At 37.7% G+C, this 23159-nt stretch overlaps 1 protein-coding gene across 1 annotated transcript in view; it reads right to left on the bottom strand.

Moving 5' to 3' along the window:
* Nucleotides 1-23159, bottom strand: part of EFHC2 (EF-hand domain containing 2) — a gene marked incomplete at both ends in the record, with an annotated part of 60493 nt that overhangs the window by 3900 nt on the left and 33434 nt on the right. Inside the window, 6 exons of the mRNA XM_080614204.1 lie at nt 6590-6682; nt 7269-7466; nt 10990-11123; nt 15579-15775; nt 20640-20782; nt 22009-22174. Coding sequence (XP_080470330.1) covers nt 6590-6682; nt 7269-7466; nt 10990-11123; nt 15579-15775; nt 20640-20782; nt 22009-22174 — 931 coding nt within the window. The remainder of the gene's footprint in view (nt 1-6589; nt 6683-7268; nt 7467-10989; nt 11124-15578; nt 15776-20639; nt 20783-22008; nt 22175-23159) is intronic.

The raw sequence follows: 23159 nt of genomic DNA, 5'->3' as shown, positions 1-23159 counted from the left end.
AACCCTTCAATCACTGCAGAGGGTTCTAGTAAAAAATAAGTAAGGTACTTTAAGAGACAATTTACAACACAAACTTGGAAAAAAATAACAGAGAAGAGGAGAAATAAATCTAGTGACAAAAATAAACTGCAATAAACTGCAGCTCATCCTCTCCTTCTCCTCCCCCAGCCCCCACCTTTCATTTAATAGTCAGCAGGAGAGATAATAATAAAATACACTGAGACCCATAAACAGAGATGCTAGTGATAAACTGGAATGTTAAGTACAGTGAGTTATGCTGAAGATGAAAGCAAAGTCAGAAAAGAATGCTACTGTTATTAGTGTTAAAAAGGAGCCTTAAACATTGCCATGGAAAACCCTCCTATAATAGCTTGCTTCTTTATAATAGCTCATGTGCAAGTTAACTTTTTCATAAAGCCTTACTTTTGGGGAATATATCCAATATACAAGAAAACACTTCTAGGAGATTCTTGTTTGTTTCAGGTTTTCTGTAAGTGGCAATTGGTAAAAGAAAGGAGTTTCGCATTAGGAGTAGATTATACCTCATAGAAAAATTATTCTGAATTTCAGAGCTATGATGACAATTAATTTTGTTTTGCCATAATACGTATTTGTATTTTCCTCTTTGTGATTAAGTCTTTTCCTCTTTGTGATGAAGATTAAGTCTACTGCCAAGATGCAGAGCTGTATAAGCACGATTTTTAAATAAAGAACTAGTGAAGGCGTGTAACTACTTAAACTTATGTTAAGGCAATGAAGTCAAGGAAAGCATTGCTTCTGCTTTTGACAAACATTAACAAGGAGAAGTCCTTTGATGTGACAGCACTGGCAAACTGAGATGACAACATGGGCATGAAGTTAACTGTAATCAAAGATTTTAACATGTGCAGAGGAAATGGGATTCCTAAATCCCATATTTAAATAGCTACAGAAACCAGCTTAAAATATTACTCTAGAATTATCCATTAAAAAAAAAACCAAAAAAAACCCTACTCTTTAGATCTCTTTCCTGCTATGACTTACTATATCAATCTACTAAAAGCACACACCTGCAATTTGGCAGAGAATCCAGATGGACTGAGGAGATGCTATCAATTTGTGCATTATTAGGACAAAGATGTCATACATTATGATGGCTGGAGTAAATACAACCGAAACTGACAGTGCTTTTCAGGAAAGGAAATTAGATTTGTCTTATCAAGAAGATGCAACAAAGATCTCTTGAAGCCATGCTTCTCTTCAGTTTTGCCCTATGACTTCACCAATACATGTGATGTTAGGCTATGAAATTACTCCCCCATCCCTATCATAGTTTGCAGAGTGCTTTTTTTCCCCCTTTGACATTACAAAAATAGTTGTACATTTCTGTTTCTAAAAAATATCCATAATTAAATATTCCAGATATGTGAAAAATCTGGTTAAATTGCATTATGACCATTCCTGAGCATGCTTTGGTGAGTAAAGGTTAATTACAAATATTTTTTCTTTCCCATTAAAAATCTGTAGCCCAAGCATTTATGTGAAAAATTAATATACATGCAGTTTTTTTCTAATTCCTTGGGTTTGAATAACATATATTAAGAAGAGAGTCCAATAGTAATAGAGAAGAAGCATCATGCTACTTTAACCTTAGAAAAAATGTTGGGATTATTCAGCCTTTTTGATAGTCTTTGTGTAACATAGGTATATACCTAAACTGTCATAAACTACTCATATGAAAAAATTTAAACCAGCAAGCATGGACAAGTCTACGTGGCTGATCATTTGAATTGAATTAATTGAATTATTTAATATAATATTACTTATAATATTATTTAATATAATATTTAATATAATATTTAAAAATTAATATTTAATATAATTAATATTGAATTAATTGAATTAATTGAATCATTGAATTAAGTAATGGCTACCATCTTGTGTATATTTATTCATGTATGTATTTATTCATGTCTTGAACAACTACAAATTGAACTGTAAGTTCCTCAGCATACTGAATAACAGAAATAATTTCCTTATAGAATAGAATCATAGAATCATAGAATAGTTAGGGTTGGAAAGGACCTTAAGATCATCTAGTTCCAACCCCCCTGCCATGGGCAGGGACACCCCACACTAAACCATGCCACCCAAGGCCTCATCCAACCTGGCCTTTGAACACCACCAAGGATGGAGCATTCACAGCCCCCCTGGGCAACCCATTCCAGTGCCTCACCACCCTAACAGTAAAGAATTTCTTCCTTTCTAATCTAAACTTCCCCTGTTTAAGTTTGAACCCGTTACCCCTTGTCCTGTCACTACAGTCCCTGATGAATAGTCCCTCCCCAGCATCCTTGTAGGCCCCCTTCAGATACTGGAAGGCTGCTATGAGGTCTCCACGCAGCCTTCTCTTCTCCAAGCTGAAGAGCCCCAACTTTCTCAGCCTGTCTTCATATAGGAGGTGCTCCAGTCCTCTGATCATCCTCGTGGCCCTCCTCTGGACTTGTTGCAACAGTTCCATGTCCTTTTGATGTTGAGGACACCAGAACTGCACACAATACTCCAAGTGAGGTCTCACGACAGCAGAGTAGAGGGGCAGGATCACCTCCTTCGACCTGCTGGTCACGCTCCTTTTGATGCAGCCCAGGATACAGTTGCCTTTCTGGGCTGCGAGCGCACACTGCTGCCTCATGTTCATTTTCCTCGACCAACACCCCCAAGTCCTTCTCTGCAGGGCTGCTCTGAATCTCTTCTTTGCCCAACCTGTAGCCGTGCCTGGGATTGCTCCGACCCAGGTGTAGGACCTTGCACTTGGCATGGTTAAACTTCATGGGGTTGGCATCAGCCCACCTCACAGGCGTGTCAAGGTCCCTCTGGATGGCATCCCTTCCCTCCACCATATCAACCGAACCACACAGCTTGGTGTATATTGATACAAATATTAATGCTGCAGTCTTTTCATCACAAAAGGCACAGGGAGTCTCAGACATCAAAGGTAATGGGCAGAAGACAGAGTGCAGGAGGAAGATTCTGTGACCATTTCTGATCTTGCTCCTGCTAAAAGGACCCTTGCTATTGAAGGAAAAGAGGGTTTGCTTCCAGAAAGAAACAGGTCAGCCCTAAAAAAATATTACAGGTAGGCAACTAGGTAAAAAATCATGACCCAGTCACAAACCAGGTAAAAGCTGAGCAGGCAGGAGTGGCTTGGCCTGGCCTATTAGTGACTTGGGAGCTGGAATGACCATGCAGGAGGCTTATTATTATCGGGCACTGCTATATGAGACACTATGAATACACTTTTTCAAAACAACAAGCCCCCCTCCAGAATCCAGCAGTCTCACCCTGGTACTGTGGAGAGGTAAAGAACTACACAGCCACTTGTAACAGAAATTAAAAGGCATACTTTTTAAAATAGGGACATACACTTAACAACAAAACTAATGCAGAACAATCAACGTGTAATACTTGTAAATTTGTCATCTATTCTTTCTTCTCTCCATTTTTCTTTATCTGCCAGCTGTTCCTCTGGGGAAGGACTGGATCTCTTTAAATCCTCATTAGCATACATTTATCATTGCAGTAAATAAAAATAACAGGAGAAAAAAACCAAAACAAAACTAAACTAAATTCATTACTTAAACACTTTAGCAATATTTATTAAACTGTAATTGTTCATTATGCCTGCATTAATTTTAAGAAATGCTTATAATTACTACTGCAGTTTTCTAGCAGAAACAATTGCTACCATCTGCATTGCTTAACACATTCTGAATAAAAGTCTGTATTGCCCAGTGATTAAAAATTCAAGTGAGAAAATGCTTATGGAGAAAGGAAATACTTTTTAACAAGCCAGCTCAGGTAAATTGGAAAAATGTACACACTGTTGGGTACCTAAATCCTACTATTTCACCATCCCACAATTAAAAATATAAATTTACTCTCAACAAACAATATGAAGGGGTCTTATGAAACCTCAGTATTTGTGCTAATTCTCTCTACTCTCTGGAAACTGAATGGTCTTTGGGTACAGTAAACAAAGGTTTGGGTCATCTGGGGGTGACCACAAAATTAGACAGTAACTTCTAGTCCCATCCCATGCTTTTAATAAGTGACAGATCACTGCAGTATAATTTACAAATGTAAATAATAAATTCTGTAAGAGTATTACCTTTCAAAATGGAACCATTAAGTCCTACAGAAGGTCTTTGCCACCTCATCTCAGATAGCAAAGCTGAATAAACACAGTTTCAGTCTTCAGCTATTATCTGATCACATTGTCTAGCATCATTTTAAAGCTGAATAGGGTCCAGCTAGTGCATTAGCTATATGTACTGATTTTGTGGGAATCAATCCAACAACTTTTATTGTACAAATTTCTTCCTTCATAAATACAGATACGCACAGTAGGACTACCACCACCACTTCAATGGACACAAAATTACATGCTTCCTCATCAAAAGAAAAAAAAAAACAACCTACCCAGAGAAAGAATATTGCTGACAAACTGCCCACACTGAATCATATACTCCCCAGGAGAATGCAATTAACAATAACATTAACAATAAACCTGCCTGTTTGTGATTCTTTTATCTTCAAGAAAACTACAAGAAGCAAGAGGAAAGAAAAAGTCTAAATCTCATGCAGACAACTCTACTTTTCAATTTACAGATTACTTGGAAATTAATTCCTATTTAATAGACTTCAAAAAAATATTTCCCTAACTGCAACCTCATGAAACAATAAACTTACCAACCTGTGCCAACTGCACACATTATTAAGGCTGTGACAGTCTTCCTTCTTACCTGCAGCACAGTGACTCACCACTTAAACTGCCATCTTTCAAAGCAGCTGATACTCTAACTTAGAACTGGCACTGCACATAGCACTCTACCACATGAACTACTTCTCACACTGATTTCTGAGGCCAGCTTCACACCATTTATGTTTTTCATACAGAAATCTACAATACAAGCTTGACACAGCCCCTTTAGACACAAAGGAAAACAGGTGGTAATTTAGAAATCCAGCTCTTATCCAGGTTGAGGTGATAACTGTCTCCTCCTCCATCACCTAGAAAAAGAACCTACAACAGCTGAACCCTAATTCAGCTGTCATGGATACCTGGCTAAAGCTGAGTGAAATCCAGCCTTAGCCTCCGACTTGTCTTCCAAGCTTATCTCTGATTTTTATTAAAGTGTGCTGAGCTTTTTCTTTTTAACTGCCTACACTGACACTCTTCAGAAGAGAAAGAGGTTCATCTCACAAAAGCTTTTTCTGGTACAAATTCGCAAACAATAAACACATCTCTGGAGCCTATGATGTGTCAAGGCTTGTCTGGTTTTCATCAGTACTGCATTAGTACATAAATGAAAGCCTCCAGTCCCTTCTCTGTGAATCTATTCAATTTCAGCCTTAATGAAATGGAAACTATGAGAACCCCTTGTGTAGTACAGGATGTCAGTTGCCCTCCAACAATTTTTGTGTTGGGCAGCTTAGTGGGAGTTCTGAAAAATGAGGTTCAGATTAATGCTAAAATTCAGATATGCTTCTGATGACTAATGCTTGTTACCTAACTGTCAGTGTTGAACAGCAAACAAATTGCCAAAAGTGTCTATCTGGCTACTGCATGGAACTCTTCTGAAAGCTTTTGGTCTGAAAATACGGCCTTTTTGAAAAATAGCCCCTTAGGCTACTTAATGCAGTCTTGTTGATACTGATTTAAGTAGGAACTCTTGCTTGCAGTACAAAGACGCTTTATTAAAACAGATTCCACATTTCTGCCTGAGTAATTTCATTATTTGATGCTTAGTTTGCAATTCCTTCTGAAATCAAGCATTTAATTTAAGCATTTCCCACAGGGGAAAGAAGAGACCAATGAGCACGCATTTAAACCTGTTACCAGAAAATCTGGCCATGATAACCAAACTCAACATGACAGAAGTGTTCAAAACAGCACAGGTTACTCTGAACTCCAGCCTTTAAAATAAGTGCACTGAATACCAGATCTTTTCAGTTCTATTCCCATTAATACAGCTAGCCAAGCAATTTGCTTTGAAACAATTAAATGTGCTATGGAAAAATACCAAAACCATACCAATGCTCCTTTTCCTTTTTAAAAATTACAGTAATATATATTTCAGGTGACATTAGTAGGAGTAGCAAACCATTTTTATTTGCTACTGATGCTGTCTACTTGATTCAAGGTCATTTCACTGTATTCATCTTGGCATGTTTGTTAAAACTCATACAATGAGCTTTCATAAGACTATTGTTTTTATCTTATATATACACAGGAACAACTAATGAAAGAAAAGTAAATTTCATTGATAAGGGAAAGTATCAGTAGCTGATTCCCATAAGACTAATTCCATAGAATTCTGACAAATCCAGATGATCTACCATGTCAGATAAAATAAAGAGAAGTTGCACTTCAGTTGATTATAAATATTCTATAAATAAGAAAGTCCACATTTGAATAGGGACAAAAATCAGCATCATGGAAAGATTAACATTACATAAATGACAAATTCTTAAGACCTGTGTCTCCAACAGATATTTAGCATTGATTTGCACCCATGCATGCAGGTCATAATACCTGCTCTTAACTTACATGGTGAATAAAGCTTGCAGATCGTCATCAGCCAGTGGCAACTTAAACGACTTGCAAACAGTCCTGCACACCTCACGGGGCAACACTCCACATCTACTCAAAAGAAAGAGAAGGGGAGAAGTGTACATGAGGTATTTTCCAGATTTACTTCAAATGAATGTTGCTGTAAATAGGAAAACATGTAAAGAATATCAGGCTAGAGGTAAAGAAAACAAGGTTTTATGAAATTAAGCTATTATAAAGCAGAGAAGCTTGAATTGAACATGATGGCCTGTCTCTCCCATGCTGATGTCCTTACTGATTCTCTGTGATTCTTTATCTATGCTATCAGGGTACAAAAAGGGCAAATGAGTCATACAAAGATTCAGCTACAAATCCATCTTTTTTCCATTAAATCACTATTTTTCCTCTTTGTTTTAGAACACTGTGTTTTGCCTGTGAATTGGCATCTTATTATGTCACAGAATGCTCAGGACAGAATCTATAATAAAAAGTCCAGCAGCAAAATGAAAAAAAGACAAAAAGGCTATCCTTTTCTTTCAACTGTCAAATGCTGAGAGAGGCTTAACAAATAATATTCTTTGGCTGCAATATATAAATTGCTCAGCAACAAACAGAAAAGTAGGTCTACAAGCAGAGATTTCCAAATAACAGCTTAGGATAAATAGAGGAATCTTACTTTTGACGGTCATTGTATTGAAGCACTGCAGTCAGTTGTTCAAAACTCTCAAACCTATTTTTCTTTAGTTGTTCTTGAGTCACTGCAAGGAGGTAGTGGAGGTCCATTTCACATTCATCTTTCACACCATAATAACGCCCAAGAGTCATTATTTCATGGTCTGAAAACACTTCATCACTGATACTGACTATCAAATTTCTGTTCACAAAAACAACAGTCTACATTACATTTCAGTATAGGAGTTAAAAACAGTTAATTAATCGCTCAGTTTTATGAGGCAGAAAAAAAAGTGCACTCATTATATAATGCTGTATTCAGATCTGTAAAGAATGCATCTACTTAAATTTGAATTTCAGATCTCTTCCGTAACAGAAATCACCTGAACTCTTAAACTTTGCAGGATGTCCACATTTCCTCAGCAGTCGGCTAAACATACAAAAATACAAAGTAATCACGACTGAAGCCTTTTTCCAGAGATACCATACTGGCATGGAATATCAGCAGAGGTATTCTGGCATCACATTTATGCAACAGGATAGTGAATTAACAAAATTCTATCAACAAACAATTTTTCACTTGCTTCCTCTCAGAGGCTTGTGCAGTCCTGTTCGAAGAAGACGTCTCTTTGTAAAATACAATTGTACATACACAGCTATGCAAAAAAGGATGCTAAACACTGTATAGTGTCTACTTTGAGCTACTGGGGTTTTTTTATTAAGTAGATCAAAAACATCCTTTATATGCAGTGGCAGGAGATAAATATAAGGAGAAGACAGGTTGTTTACCGTAGCAAACCTTGAGATTATGCAGACTCAATGACCAAACCTCAGTAACTTACTGAATATTATGACTTATATTGTAGCAGCATTCAGAGATCCAGTCAAAACTGGAGCCTGCAGTAATACTACTGCAAACACAAAGAAGAGGACAATACTGCCAGATTAGCCTGGCACTCTAAATGCTTGGGCTGGCAAAACTGAAAGCATAAATACCATCCATCTGAATATTTCCACAGACTGGATTTCCATACACTGCCCAGATTCTTCTAGTGTCAGGATTTTAAAGGTCTTTTATTTTCTCAAGTCAGTCAGTTAACAATCAAGTCACTAAAACCCTTAGATAAAATTACTGTCTTATTTGGGAAATTAAGCACTATTTTTGTGATTGCTAGGGACTACTGAGTGAGACCCAAGATTCACAAACGGAATTACATCTAAACTCTTCCTGACAAAAAGAAACAAACTGCAGCAATTGTTCCCACAGCCTAGTTATCTTTTGTTTTACTTTTCTTTCTTGTTGTTCTAGAAGAATAAGACAGATTGCAATCTGAATTTGGTAGAGAAAGAAAATATAACCATTAAATGCTTAATAGAGCTGTTTCCAAAGCTGAATTGAAGATAAGCATCTTTGTTAAAACCACATGGTTCTTTTGTCTCTAACAGCAAACAGTCTTGCCAGTAACTTACGAGACAAAGGAGCTTGGATAGGACCATGTGATGCACAGGCATCTACGCTTTAGTTATTTCTCTCTTCTCTTTTTAACAAAGCTTTCAATAGTTTTAATGATAGCTTAGGGGATAGCTTCAGTGCATACCATGCATTTAATTCCTGGATGATGTGCCATAGATTTGAGTTCTGAAAGTAGTTAAATTGTGTAATTACAATTTTGTTCACTACATCATACTTACAGGTGTATTTTTAAACTTAGCTCATAAAATCACTTAGGTAGAAAGCAAGAAATCTGAACAGCCAAATTCAGAGCATAGTAAAGCTTTAGCTGTATTTAAGATAAGAGGATTATCATGCTGGTTGAAGCTGTCACACAGATAATTGCCTTTACTAAAAATAATCATTTATAGCTAGTCATAATTATGAAATGCCATGACAGATTAAAAATAAATATTGATGTACACAAGAAAATACAAAACTGAAAGAAAAATACGTTCTATTCACAGAAAAATATATTTGACTTTTCAGAGATGCAAAGAAGTGCGGTCATCTTTGCCATTAAAAACGTTTCTTCCATTCTATAATAAGACACATAGATAATAAAAAGAAGAGAGCCTTTAGATTACTGGTTATAATATGAATGAACAGAAACAAAACCTACTGTCACTATAAGGCACAAAAGTTAAATGTTCATAAGAGGCAAATTCTTCCTCTGGCCATGTGAATGCTTCCTGTTAGACCCCTGTGGTCCCACCACAGGAGGGATGTAGGCCATTAGTAGCTGCTCAGACTGGCCCAGGTGAGCATTGAGGATGAGACAACACTTATTAGAAGGTTCCCCTGCTTTCTCTCTTGCTCATGAAGAGGGCTACTGCATTTTTATTACTGAAACCAAGTGCCTCAGTACCATATAACTAGACATACCTACTTCAAGCCACTGAACAGCACTACCCTAAATTAAACAGCTGGGCTGTTCACAGCTGCACAGAATGTGACTATGATTAAATTTACACTCAACTGAGCCTCTTTTTGATAAAATTAAAATCTTTCTCTGCTGTTTGAAAGAACAATCATCCCTCCTAAAAGTGTGCTCAACTAATTTTGTCATGCAAATGTTCCGGAACTTTGACCTGCTCCTAGTGCATGTAAGAAGATGAAGTTTTGCAGATGATTATTTCATAATTTGAATAAAAACTGTAATTATTTTATTTTAAATGGTTATTGTCCATATAAATTAAAATCATATTCCAAGTGCTGTAAAGTTTATCCAGATACACATTAACTTTCATTTTCTCCCCTTCTTACTCTAGTAATGACATTTCCCCTCCTAATGCAATTAACAATTCAAAATCTTTCTTCTGTTGAGTAAAGTATTTGAGACTTGAAATATCTGACCAAAAGCTGCCGACTAGTGTGGCCTCTTAGTTTAAATCATACCTCTTAATCACTTATTTTTAATTTCTGAATACCAGCTTGTTTTAATTTCTCACTACTTTGAATTGCTGGAAGAACCTTCTGGTGATCTATATCTCTTCTGAGGTATTTCAGAAGCAATTTCTGCCTTGGTTAACATCCCTATAGGGCTGGCATTCCACACAATACACACCTACTTATACGCTTTAGTCATTATGACAGTTCTTAAATACATCATGTATTACCACTGTGAAAAACAATTGCTTCTAGATAAAATTTCCTCCTCTATTCCACATCATTAACTTTACCAGCAACCAACACAGTTCATATGCTCAAGTATTCTGGCTGTGGAATAAACTGAAATCAGCTTGCATCTGAGAGTGATTTCCTCTTTCATGTATCTATACATTTGCCCATTGCCATATCTGGATCATTACCAGAATCAGTGATTAAAACCCCAAATAACAACATTTTCAAGAGGCAACCCAAACACTCCTTCTTGAAATTCAAAGCTACTAATGAATTTATTTGACTCTTAGGATGGACTTTTCTTTATCTTTCAATTTGTATATTACTGCTGACTTCTTCACAACACCCTGTGCTATCTCCATAAAAAGTAGACAGATACGAGTTGTGCTTTTCAGCTTACTTGAAACTACCACATTTCTCCTTTTTTCTGGGACATGGATTCTATGATTCTGATTCACTTTTTCACACACAGTCTCCAAGTAAATGCGAACCAAATGTATGCCATTTGTCAGCTAACACTGATGCAGAAAGCATCAAGAAAGTCATGCTCTGTAAATTTTGGGGGAATGTGCCTTCATTAAATACTAAAAACCAAAATCCACTGTCTTACCTGAAAGCATCATACTCAATCACCTTGTTATGGTCTGGGTCAGTGGCTGCAAACAACTGTCTGACTTCTCGGGAACGAGGTTCAGTTATAACTTTCAGTTTCTTGAGGATGACACCAACATCAGCCACAGAGAACTTAACAGAGAAAAGCAAGACATAGATTAGAGAGAAAACTACTATGCAACCAACTATGCATGTACCAACAACAGTTGTCAAGAAGCTAAGGATTATCAGTTTCTTCATTGCCTCACTACAAGGATGCTGGGGAGGGACTATTCATCAGGGACTGTAGCGACAGGACAAGGGGTAATGGGTTCAAAATTAAACAGGGGAAGTTTAGATTGGATATAAGGAAGAAATTCTTTACTGAGAGGGTGGTGAGGCACTGGAATGGATTGCCCAGGGAGGTTGTGAATGCTCCATCCTTGGCAGTGTTCACGGCCAGGTTGGATGAGGCCTTGGGTGACATGGTTTAGTGTGGGATGTCCCTGCCCATGGCAGGGGGGTTGGAACTAGATGATCTTAAGGTCCTTTCCAACCCTAACTATTCTATGATTCTCTGATTCTATTCTAAATGCATAAGTAAGCACCGTGTGAAGTTTGGCTGGAACCTTGGTACTGAAAAAGTTTGCTTCCTGCCAAGAATATAAAAAATAAAACAAAAAACATTAGATCATGCACTCTCAGGAAGCTATTCCATCTCATAAAAGGAGATATACTTTTGCTTCAAACATTGTGTTGCTAAAGCAGAAGTACAAACATTTAAAGTAGAGTTCCAATAACTTGTTCCTCATTTTATGTTGGTGCACCTCACTTAATTCTCAATTAATAAACTTCACCAAGTTAAAACTAATCTTTTCACCATTGTCTCCAATGAACTGTTCCAACAGATATTCTCATTAGACTATGCTGTCTTACATACTTAGAATTAGCAGAACAAAAATTTGTTAGGAACCAATTTCTCTAGAAAAGGGTACTTAAAGTCTCTATAACACTGCCAGAGCAGCACAAGTTGGTCCAAGTTTAATTATTACACCACTGGTTGCAGGTAACATGCTCAGATTTAGAAAATATGATCACTGCCTATGCCAAAACTCCAGGTACAACCATGGCATGCAATGCCATGCAAGGCAGTGGTGTGGAGCAACGGGACCAGCAATCAAAAAGTTTTAGAGACCACAGCAACATTTTTAGCTCCTTTCCCAAACAATAACATTGTTTGGACCATAACACAGAGCTTTTTGCTGAAAAAGCAAGGAACAGAGATTGAGAAAAACTAAGCAGAAGGAATCAATGAGCAGAGTATTTAAAGATGGACAAATCGATCATCTATTTAAAAACCTGCCTTGTCTACATTATCAAAGGAATAATTTTTAAATCTTTTTTTCTAAACTACAAATTCCAAACACCTACATAGATATTGAGTGTCCGAGCAGCATGGCAAGAGCTCTTCATCTGCTTTCTCCCCTTCTTAAGTAGTTGCTGACATGCTAGTAGTCACAAGCTAGTTCTGTTTGATTGTCTGGCTTAAGCCAGAGTTTATTATGTTGAACTCAATGATAGTAAAAACAACCTTCATGTTTGTGCTACATAAGAAAACAAAGTTTGAACAATTGGGACTGTTTCAGAGACGATGAATTCATTTCCAAGGAGACACAGTGATGCCTTGTTTGAAAGAGTCCTCCTCAAACTAAGATAACACCAGTAAGACTGTGCAAAACACACATATTCTGTTTCACAAGCACAATTGGAAAAGAAACTAAAAGTGTTGAAAAGTTTGAGAATGAGATCCTTAAAGTTATTTTCAGTACAGGTGGCAATCAAAATTACAAGAGGGGCTTTTTTTCCACGATTTTTTCTCCCCATAACTTAAAAACAATAAATACAAATTTGAAACAATATTATACAATATAAATATAATTTTGAAACAAAAAATTTAAAACTTTCCGAATATCTCTTGCAGTGTCAAATGTTTCAATGACAGCAAAAACAATTCCCACATGCATTATGAGTACCAATCAAACTTTCACCTAAATCAACATATGCCTATAGAAATGTGGTCAAAATAGCATTTTCCAGAAGAAAAACATTCCATCTGGATTTCTTTCACCAGTTTTCAGAAAACATACCAATGTGTTCTGCTGAAAGGAAACCTCTGTCTATTCAGAAGGAAAATTATTTCTTTTCTTATTTTAGAAATAACTGGCAAATAGACATCTTAAAATTGTTTCTTCCTCTTCAAACCATCTTCCAGCTCTGCTCTTCTCTAATGATTGCTGAAGTTCTTACGATTTGAGTATGCAATCTGCTGATGAACTGAGGCAAACCAGGTGTACCCTTACTTCTGGAGCTGTTTCATTCATTCAAAGGATATGAATAAAATGTCTATCATTGGGATAATAAACATTTTTTTTTACCACCAGGTGTTTTAAAATGTTAACTGCACAAAGAACATTTCAAAATTCACTTTAAAGAAGCATTTTTAGTGTTGCTTCTTCTCCTTTTGCAGATTTTATTTGATAATATAGAGTCATTCAGTCTGGAAAACTAAGATGTCATCTCTTTGATCCAAGGTAATCAATGCAACCAGCAGTTCCAAAGAACATTCTGCCGTGGTTTAAGCCCAGGCCATAAATCAGAACCACGCAGTCTACTCCCCCCCCCCCCCAACTTTCTTCCCCCCACTCCCAGAGGGATGAGAATCAAAAGAATGTAACTCCCATGGGTTGAGATAAGAACAGTCCAGTAACTAAGGTATAACACAAATCACTACTGCTGCCACCAATAATAATAATGATAAGGGAAATAACAAGTGAAGAGAATACGATACCACCCGCCGATACCTAGCCCGACCCAGCGGAGCACTAGCCCTTCCGGGTAACGCCCAGTTTACATCCCTGGCATGACGTGCTGTGGTATGGAATACCTCTTTGGCTAGTTTGGGTCAGGAGTCCTGTCTCTGCTTCCTCCCGGCTTCTCCTCCTCCCTGGCAGAGCATGAGACTCAGAAAGTCCTTGCTCAGGGTAAACATTTGAGCAGTAACTAAAAACATTGGTGTTATCAGTGCTGTTCCCAAGCTGAAAGTCAAAACCACAGCACTGCACCAGCTACTAAGAAGGAGAAAAAATTACTGCTACTGCTAAACCCAGGACACATTTATAATCTGATAGTGTGTTCTGCATGTTGGAGAATAGCTTTGGATTTGATTCTACTAGGAGGAGAAACAGTCCAGCAGTAAGAAAACATAATGTATAGAGCTTTGCTCTTTACTGCTTAAAGCATTTAGCAGTTGTAGCATTTTACATCAACAAGGATTTTGCAGATCTTCGTCCTTATTCCAAGCAGAGCAGGTGGTGCTAACTCCACTTTAATTTACAAAGAAATCACACCTTTCTGCTATTCTCATTTGAGAGAACAGCATGTGTGGCCCAAAGGCAGCAGAGGATCAGGTTGCATCTACCTCCACCTCATCAGCACAACAGCATCAGCAGTCCTCAGAACTACGCTAGGCCTACTGATGTCTTGGGAGTCCTGCAGGTTCACTCATTTTAAAGAGCCAGCAGACACTGAACAACTAAAACTTGCACTAAGGACTTTCTCCATCCACAAAAGATTCGGACAAATGGGCAGAGTAACACAGCTTAACAAACCCTCCTGGATATTTTCCCTAGGCATGCTCTAGGCAAGCCTAAAAAATGGGCAGTTCTGGAGAAGGTTTGCTGAAGGCACAATTCATGCTGCTGCCCCATCATGAGCTATAAAGCATATGCACACCAGCTGCGTATTTATTGTTGCTTTCCCCTCTGAAGGCCACACCAAAAGGTGTGTATTGAGTGAAACTCGTTACAAACTATAAGCTTAGATTTCTGACTGTGATACGAATTTCTAAGATTACAATGGAAACATTTTGACAGATAAATACCTATGAACCCAAAAACCATTTCAGGGAATAAAACAGCCTAATTACTAAGACTCTAACTTGGATGTGCTCATATCTTGAGTACTGTGCACTGTTCCAGTCTCCATATCTCACAATTGCCTTGCAAGGACAGACTGAAAAGGTTGAGGAGGAAGAGTGTCTGAGATTTACGAAATTATGCAGGTGGTGAAAAAGGTGAATGGAGATCTTCACTAAACCCCAAAACACTAGAATTGGCATTTAAACTAGTGAGGGGTTGGTTTAAAACAGATAAAAGATACTTCTTTTATCATATATTTTTTACATAGCAGGCAGTGAACTTTTCAGCTTGCTATCACAGAAAGCTGTGGAAACAGAGAGTAACTGTAGGTTAGAACAATTTGGGAACAAGAGGTCCATAAAAAAATCTCAAGAAGTAATAGGAAGGGAACACACCTTCTAACAACCCTAATACAATAAAAGTGGATGCTGAGAAAGTAGAAGAGGAAAGGACTGTAAAGAGTGGTCAAGCTTGCATAGACTCCATAGCTATCATCTTCTAAACCCATTGCTATCAGAGAGCACTGGACTGTGAGCTTTGGATGAAGAAACTAGGTATAAATAATTCTGAAAAATATATAGAAAAGGTACAGTCTTCAAAGGTAATAGAAAATAACAAGAGCCTGCTTCACCTCATTTGCATGCTTCTCCATGTAGTTCAATGTGTACTCATCAGCATCCACCAAAAGAAAGTTGTGACCATGGAAACAAACTCTGGCTCCAACAAACAGATCCTGAGCCTTGAAGTATTCAGATGGCTCACTCTTAAAAATCTCCTGCCCAGGCTTCTTAATGCGACCTCTTTCCAAGAACTTCCCACCATGTATCCCTATGGAAATAGAATTGTTAATAATTAATTGTGGCTCTACTTTGAAAAAAGAAGAAGAAAAAAAACAAACACACAAAAAGAAAAGCCAAAAACCTCTCCAAATCAGGTTATTGGTATTTAAATATTAATTTTTATCCTTGAGTTTCTTGTCTCGTAATATACTCTTCCCCTCCCTCTCAGTACAAAAAGAACTGTCCCTGTCAGTGTCCACATCAACAGTTATATTGTGCATATTCTGTGGCATGTATCACTTGAATGCCTACCAAACACCTTTCCCTTTTTTGTTTTCTTTAAAAAGGGACAGAAATGTGCCTCTTCAAATCATTCCCATAACCCTGTTGCCAGCTTTGGGACTGCCCCTTGAGAAATATAAGAAGCAAAATGTAAGACGCAGGCAATTATCCTTGAACAGTTAAAGAAAGAGAAAACCTCACAAATTGGGATAACACAGTCCTACACAGATCACAAATTCTGCTGGACTGTAATTCTAGCTTGTTTTTAAGGGCTTTCGAATGTAAAATAGAGATAGGAGTGATATGACACTATCTTCCTCAAAGTGTTCTGCCCATGCAATTTAATTGTGATCCGTTATTTCCCTTGCGAGTTGGGTATATTACATTATTTCTTTTCATATTATAATGATTTTATTCATGCCACTGGAAAAGTCCAATGGAAGGCTGATGAACAATGTAATAAAATGCCTTTTATAGTCAAAATTAGAAATGAATGTGAAACCCAAACTACTTATGAAACCAGAGTTTGGAGCAGGTCTGTCTTAATTGCTTTATTAGCACTGTAAAAGCAAAAGACAAAAAATACACTATGGTAATGGTCAGATCTAGCTTGACTCAAAAAACATTTCAAATCACTAGTGTAACTCGAATCTTAACACATTCCTTTTCACCTAGCTATTAAAATAAATATGAAAATTTGGGTTATATAATCCTGGCAACTCTTCATAATATTTAAATAGAATTGGTCTCTGTAACATTGGAATTTCACTTTTGTATCTATTTCCCTGCAATTGTGCACTTAGATTGCAAATTCATTGTAATACCTCTGTTCCATAATTGTTTTTTAAATGTTACGAGTTAGTTCCTTTCAAGTGGGATAAAGAAAAACAAGCAAAAATATCTCATTGGGTTAGAGATTTTACACTGAAATCTGATGAGAAATTTTGATGGAAATCTACAAAAGCCAGGCTCAAAGCACAAAATAAACACCAGAACCAAAGACCCTCTTCCATTAAGATCAGATCAGACTTTGCAGGTGTTTGTACAGCTGTTGGCTTGGACTTACACTGAGTAAAAAAGTGGTTGTAATCTTCTGCATGGGGAGCCAAAGTTCTCATGCTTTGACCCCTTTCTCAAAAAGCGTTTCAAGATGTCCAGGCCTGTATATTTTAAATGCAGTTTCCCAGTGTTATTAACAGTGTGAAGTACTTCTCTACAACCTTCAGAATGCTGGACTGACAAAAGTAAGAGCAACTTATTGCTTCCATTCTAGGACTGAGATTTGAAACATTTTCACTTGTCAATTTGCATCAATTCATGCAAATAAAAAGGCAAAAATAGCTCTTTGAACCTGTGCACAAAACGGATGGTTATTTTGGGAGTCATTTACTGTTTTAACACATCTCCTCTCTAAGACGTGCTCAAGCTTCCTCTTCCCCCACCCCATCCACTTCAACATTTTTCTTTCTCACATAAAAATGTTCTTCACTTCCATTTTGCATGCCTTGGTCCTTTTTCCTCACTGCCTTTATCTGAACTCTGCAAAACCTTCTCATGCTTAACCTGAAAGAAACCCATTCACTTTTCCTTCGAACATGACTAAAATGAGGGGGAGAGAGAGAGAAGAGAAAGAAGAGAAAGGGAGAAGAAAGAAGAAGGAAGGTGGGAAAAAAGAAACTTTTGCAGTTCCAGGCCTCTTTCCAAATGGTGCTGTACCTCTTCCTCCCTCTCCCTCCACCCCAACCCTCCCCCCCAACCCTACTTCTATCCTGCCTCTTCAAGGCTGTTCTCACTAAACTCTCCAATGGACAGTTCTTAGACACATCCTTCCACTTCACCTTCCTACCACCTCTGAAAGTCAGTTACTCCATCCACTTTCACATCCCAGGGAAGTTAAAAACCCATTTACAGGATGCTTGCCTTTCATATGCATCTTAAAGCATTTGTTATTGTTGGTGTGCAAATTTGCTTATTTTAGTTACACATTGGTTACATATTTTGTTTGACTAGCAATGTTCAACAGGCTACCAGCAGCAATCCCAGCATATATTCTTCATCCCAAAATAAAAGGAGGTCAGGAAACAACTTCTGGCCTGGCACCCATATGGTCAGGCTCTTCTCAGCCTGACCAACTGATCACATCTGCACTGCGCAGTGTGTGGCTCTGACTGCTCTGGGTGCTATGTGATAAATTTGGGGTCATAAGACACAGCTATAATTTTTGTGTGCTCGAACTGCTTGAAGGTACATGAGGGCTGTGCTGTGGTCAAACAAAGTGGCATTTTACTGCATAAACCTCAGGATATGTATTGCAGCCCTTGGGTATGGCAGAAGGACCTGAAATTTTGAGTGTGCAAAACCTCCTGGGACTGTGTTAGATGACTGATAAGGGTGCAGCAAGCCAAACCTGGTGCAGCCTTGTCCTCACTGCCTTGCAGGAGAGTTTTCTGGAGTTAAGCATCCTCCAGGAGGGGTCCCACACTCTCTGGAGCTTTGTCTAGTTGCAGTGATGCAAAGGAGTGACCAGGCGTGACCGAATGGCCAATACATATGATTATATATATATGATATAATTTAACAGTGAAGCTGCACCCTTAGCATCCTTCATGTTTCTGGACATAAAGAATGCCAATCAAAAATTTCATTCATGAGTGGAGAACTGAGCTGCTTTTGAGGCTCACAGCAGCATTACATAATAAAAATATATATACATATATATATAAGTGTATGTGTATTTAGCTGTAATAAAAATTTGCATAAATTACAGGCCACTGGATGGCAGGAAACTAGTGAAATAATGATGACAGGACATTGCCGCCATAAACAATGCGAAATCTTGATGTTGCAGTGGAGAGCAGGGCTTACTGGGAATGCTCAATGAAGCCTAAGCATGTACTCTACACATTTTCAAAACATCTCAGAGAATTGCTTGTATCCTAGTTGGGGGTGAGGTTCCTATTTATGCATTCTTAATATAGTTGGATACGAACAAAGATGCCATTAGAAGTTCTTTGCACTGAAAAGGCTCAGGCCTTCCCAAAAACGTACTCATGTGCAGGGGGTAGTCAAAAGGACTTAGCAGCACCACTGGCACAGAAAAAGCTCTCTAGGAATACAGAAGGGTCTAGATATTCACCACACTTTCATTTTATATGGATGTGATGTACATCACAGGTCTGAGAAAGATGAACTTCAGAAATCATTTTCAGTAAAGGCTTAAGGGTAGGGTGTCTAGAATACTTAGTCCTTAAGCTGAATAACTGGACTCTAGAAGGTCACCTGCTAGCAGCAAAGCCTGAAGCAAAGGGAATTGAACAGTCCTCCCTAGTCTTTCCTCTAAACAGTGAGCTGGAAGTACCAAATAGGTAAGTTCTGAGCACAGTGAGCTGGTCACCACTGCAGGGTGTACCTCAAATAACATATTAAGGTGCTCTGTGCCAAGAAGCTGATATAGGGCAACTTAGGCAGTATAAAAAGAGATAGCCACAAAGTTCCACAAGAGCTTAATATGGTAACTAAGGAAACCTTCTATTATGCTTTTTCCCTTATCTTTGAGAGAATGTGATTTCTCAATTTCTTTTTCTCTCTGTGGTTTTATCAGAGGCTGACAGCAGCTTTTAAGAGTCAGTCCTTCAACTGCACGTTAAGAGGTGCCAGAGTACTTCTGGATGTTAACTGCTTTGAAACTGCTCCTGCAGATGTTTTGTGGGCTTAACAGAAATACCCTAATGTCTCCAACAGGGTCATGTTTAGCCAAGGCTTCCTAATCTCTCTGAGTGACAGAATGACTTTCTGACATCCCTCCCAGTGCTGTGTCCTTCCATCCAAGAATAAGACACTCCACGAAAATAAAAAGATGCTTGAAAATCACAAAACCTTTCATATCCTCAGTTGGAGGCAGCCTACAACAGATAACAGTGGTCAAAAGAATTTAACAATTACAACATTGGGTGACCATGCTCCAGCAATAGAATAAATGTGATCAAGCAATTGAGAAGTAACAAAGCATTTGTCACTTCCACATTGATAGTCTGGCTCTTGAAATTCAATTTTATATACACACACATACACACACTAGTACAGGGCAGTCTTTATTCTTTATATGCTCAACATAACATCATTAATGTACGTCAAAAAATACAACAGCTGTTTTGCTTTCATGAGCTGCTTCTATACAATGAACGCTATATTGATTTCATAACACCTTAACACAATCTTGCAAAACAAAGGATTTACTCTTTCATTCTTGATGTCTTACATTTCCTGTCCCTATTTATCATCAGTTATAATACAATTCCTGTAAGTTATCCGCAACAAAAGCAAATGTTTAAAGACCAAATTTGCAAATTAAAATGTAATAAAAGTTCAAATGCATTAAACTTCCAGTTCCCAAAGGATATTCTGAAGTACTGTCATACAATAAAGTGTTATTCTGAGTGATGAAGATTATAAATTACTATGACATTCAGCTATGCAAGCTAGTGCAGCAGACCTGCTGATGTAATTCCCACTGCATTTAGAAATCCACATCCCTGCTTCTGCTAGTGCTGTCTGGCCACAATGTTTATTGTAAGCTCTTATCAAATGAGCAAGGCAACTTGGGAGTGATTGCAAGACATAGTACATCTCACCTGAGTTTCGCTGTACAAGTTCAAAAACTGAAATGGTGTCATCACTCAGGAAGTAGGAAATTATTAATTTCCTATCCTTGTCAATAGGACTATCTGTGATGAGCTTTGCAAGAAAGCGCAGTATGTTACTTTCCATGCCAATTCTAAAAAGCAAAAGAGGTAAGAAATCAAAAACAGAGCGTGAGAAAAGTTTTCATCACTAAGAGATGCATCCTCCTGAGTTTTGTAGCATACATTAATTGTGTTATTTCTGGACCAAGAAGTGAAATGGCAGAAGTTTCCCTACTTTATCAAAAAACATTTTCAGCTTAAAGAACCAGCTAAAATCAGCCAGATAGAAAGAAATAATTTTCAGAGGAAAATTACTTCTCTGCTGCAAGTCCAGAATGAATTTGTATTCAAATGCAGCTGCAAATCAAGCTCAAAGGTTCTTTCTAGAAAAATTATAAAGGAATAACATATTTAGTTATGTATATTTTCAAATCAAATTCTGAATAGGAATACATACCAGGATTATTTCCACAAAATCAGGCCCAACAGATGATCTTACTAGTTGGATATTTGTTAAGTGATTATGTTTTAAATGATTTACACTACCACTATATGCACTATCAATACATTCCCAAGCCCATTTCTAATAGCTTTCTTCTTTTATGAAGGTTCTATGGGTGAATCTCTAGCATGTAACTTTGCTTTCAGCTTAGGCTTCGACACCACACCCCTACCAAATAATTTCATAATAGAAAGTAAAGGGTTAATGCTTTTAATACCGCTACAGCAAAGTTCATGAAATTCATCAGACAAAAAAAGTAAATGCCAGAAAGTCAAACAGAAAAACAAATCAGTGTTGGAATGATTCCTGCCTAACTCCTCAACGCAGACTTCCATCAAATTCCCACTGAAAACAGCAGAAGGGAATCATAGGATCAATTAGGTTGGAAAAGACCTTCAAGATCATAAAGTCCAACCTTAAAAATATACAGGTGAAAGCACGAATGCAGTCCCCACTAGCACAAATTATGCAGTCAAGTTTCCCACATTTGCAGAAATCACAGGGGTCAGCACATCCAGAGTGCAGGGGATGAAGCTCATCCTGCGAAAACAACCTGCCTCATCATGGTATCTCCCCTGCCAGATAAGGATATATGAGATGGAAAGGTCAGAATATTTGCTTTCTCAACAGGGAAATTTTCCTGAGTTTGGAGAAAATTGGAGTACCATGTCACTAAACCACTCCTCATGCTTCTGTCCCTTAAAGTCTGATGAGCTGTATATTTTACTAAAAAAAAAAAAAAGTCCCTACTTAACATTTATCTCCTTCACAAAAAGACATAATTTAAAAAGTTGGTATTATTTTTCACTGAAATACCTGTCTTTCTCCAGGAATTTCTTGAAATCCTTTGCTGGAGGCTTGAGAATTAGACCCATACAGGAGCACAGAGAATCCTCTTCAGAACCAAATCCAGTATAAGGAGGAAATGTTTTTTCTGATTTTGGAGGTGGTGGAGCCTTATATGGGACTGGGGTGAAATCCTCTGCAACAAAGACAGTAAGACTTACTAATTACTGTTCTGATGAAGCCATTCTACTAAGGATTTAAACTTTCAATACGAATCCTTATTTGCCTATTTCTGTAACAGAGCACTGATCAAAGTCAAACCAGGATCCCTCTTACTGTTACAGGGTAGAAAAAGACTCCATATACTCCATAGAAGCCAGCAGCAAAATTATTGTTTCTTCAGAAGTTTCAGGATTTCATCTATAATCTTAAAAATGTTAAACAAATATCATTAAGGCAAAAGGAAAGCCAAGCAGTTTTAAAAAGGGATAAAATAATAAATTAACAATACTGAATCAATTTTTCCATTTTATCCTTTGAGACAGCATGATTAAGTAAATACTTGGTTTATGAGTTTGCTGCCCTCTCCTTTTTGCCAGAGGAAAATAAATGCCTCAATAAATAAAATTTTGTTCATTATTTAAGTCATATACATATAAGAATAATTTCATACATTGAAGCCAATAACTTCAGTCCACATGTCACTTTATCCACAGTTTCAGAAGCTTGGTTTTTCCTCGTTTTCCTCAGTTTCACATCTTTCCATGCAGCGATCAATAGTCCCAGCTGTCCCAGATACACATCAGGAGCTCTCTTGACTCAGTAGAGACATGTCTGGTCAAGGACCTGCACTCACTTCCCATATGGATTTCTCCCAAACGCCTTGCTACCCTATGGTCCCTCCTTAGTCCTCTCTTGGTGAAAACCTTGCAGTCCCATCTGACCCCTTGTTACTTCCCTGCTCTGCTCTTTCACTCCCACACAGCTTCAAGCTGCCAGTGGGGTTCACATAAAACTTCAACAGAGTAATACAGTCTGCTGGTTAAATTAGGTTAATGGAAAATATGAGGAAAAAAGTAACTTGTATATGGCAGAAAATAAATAGGCAGACCTGAGTTGAGTCAAATGGAAACATAAATCATAGGAACACAGGATAATTCAGGTTGGCCAGGACCTTGGGA

Source organism: Psittacula echo (assembly GCF_963264785.1).
Source record: "Psittacula echo genome assembly, chromosome: 3".
NCBI lineage: Eukaryota > Metazoa > Chordata > Aves > Psittaciformes > Psittacidae > Psittacula > Psittacula echo.
This window is presented reverse-complemented; position numbering and strand designations above follow the sequence as displayed.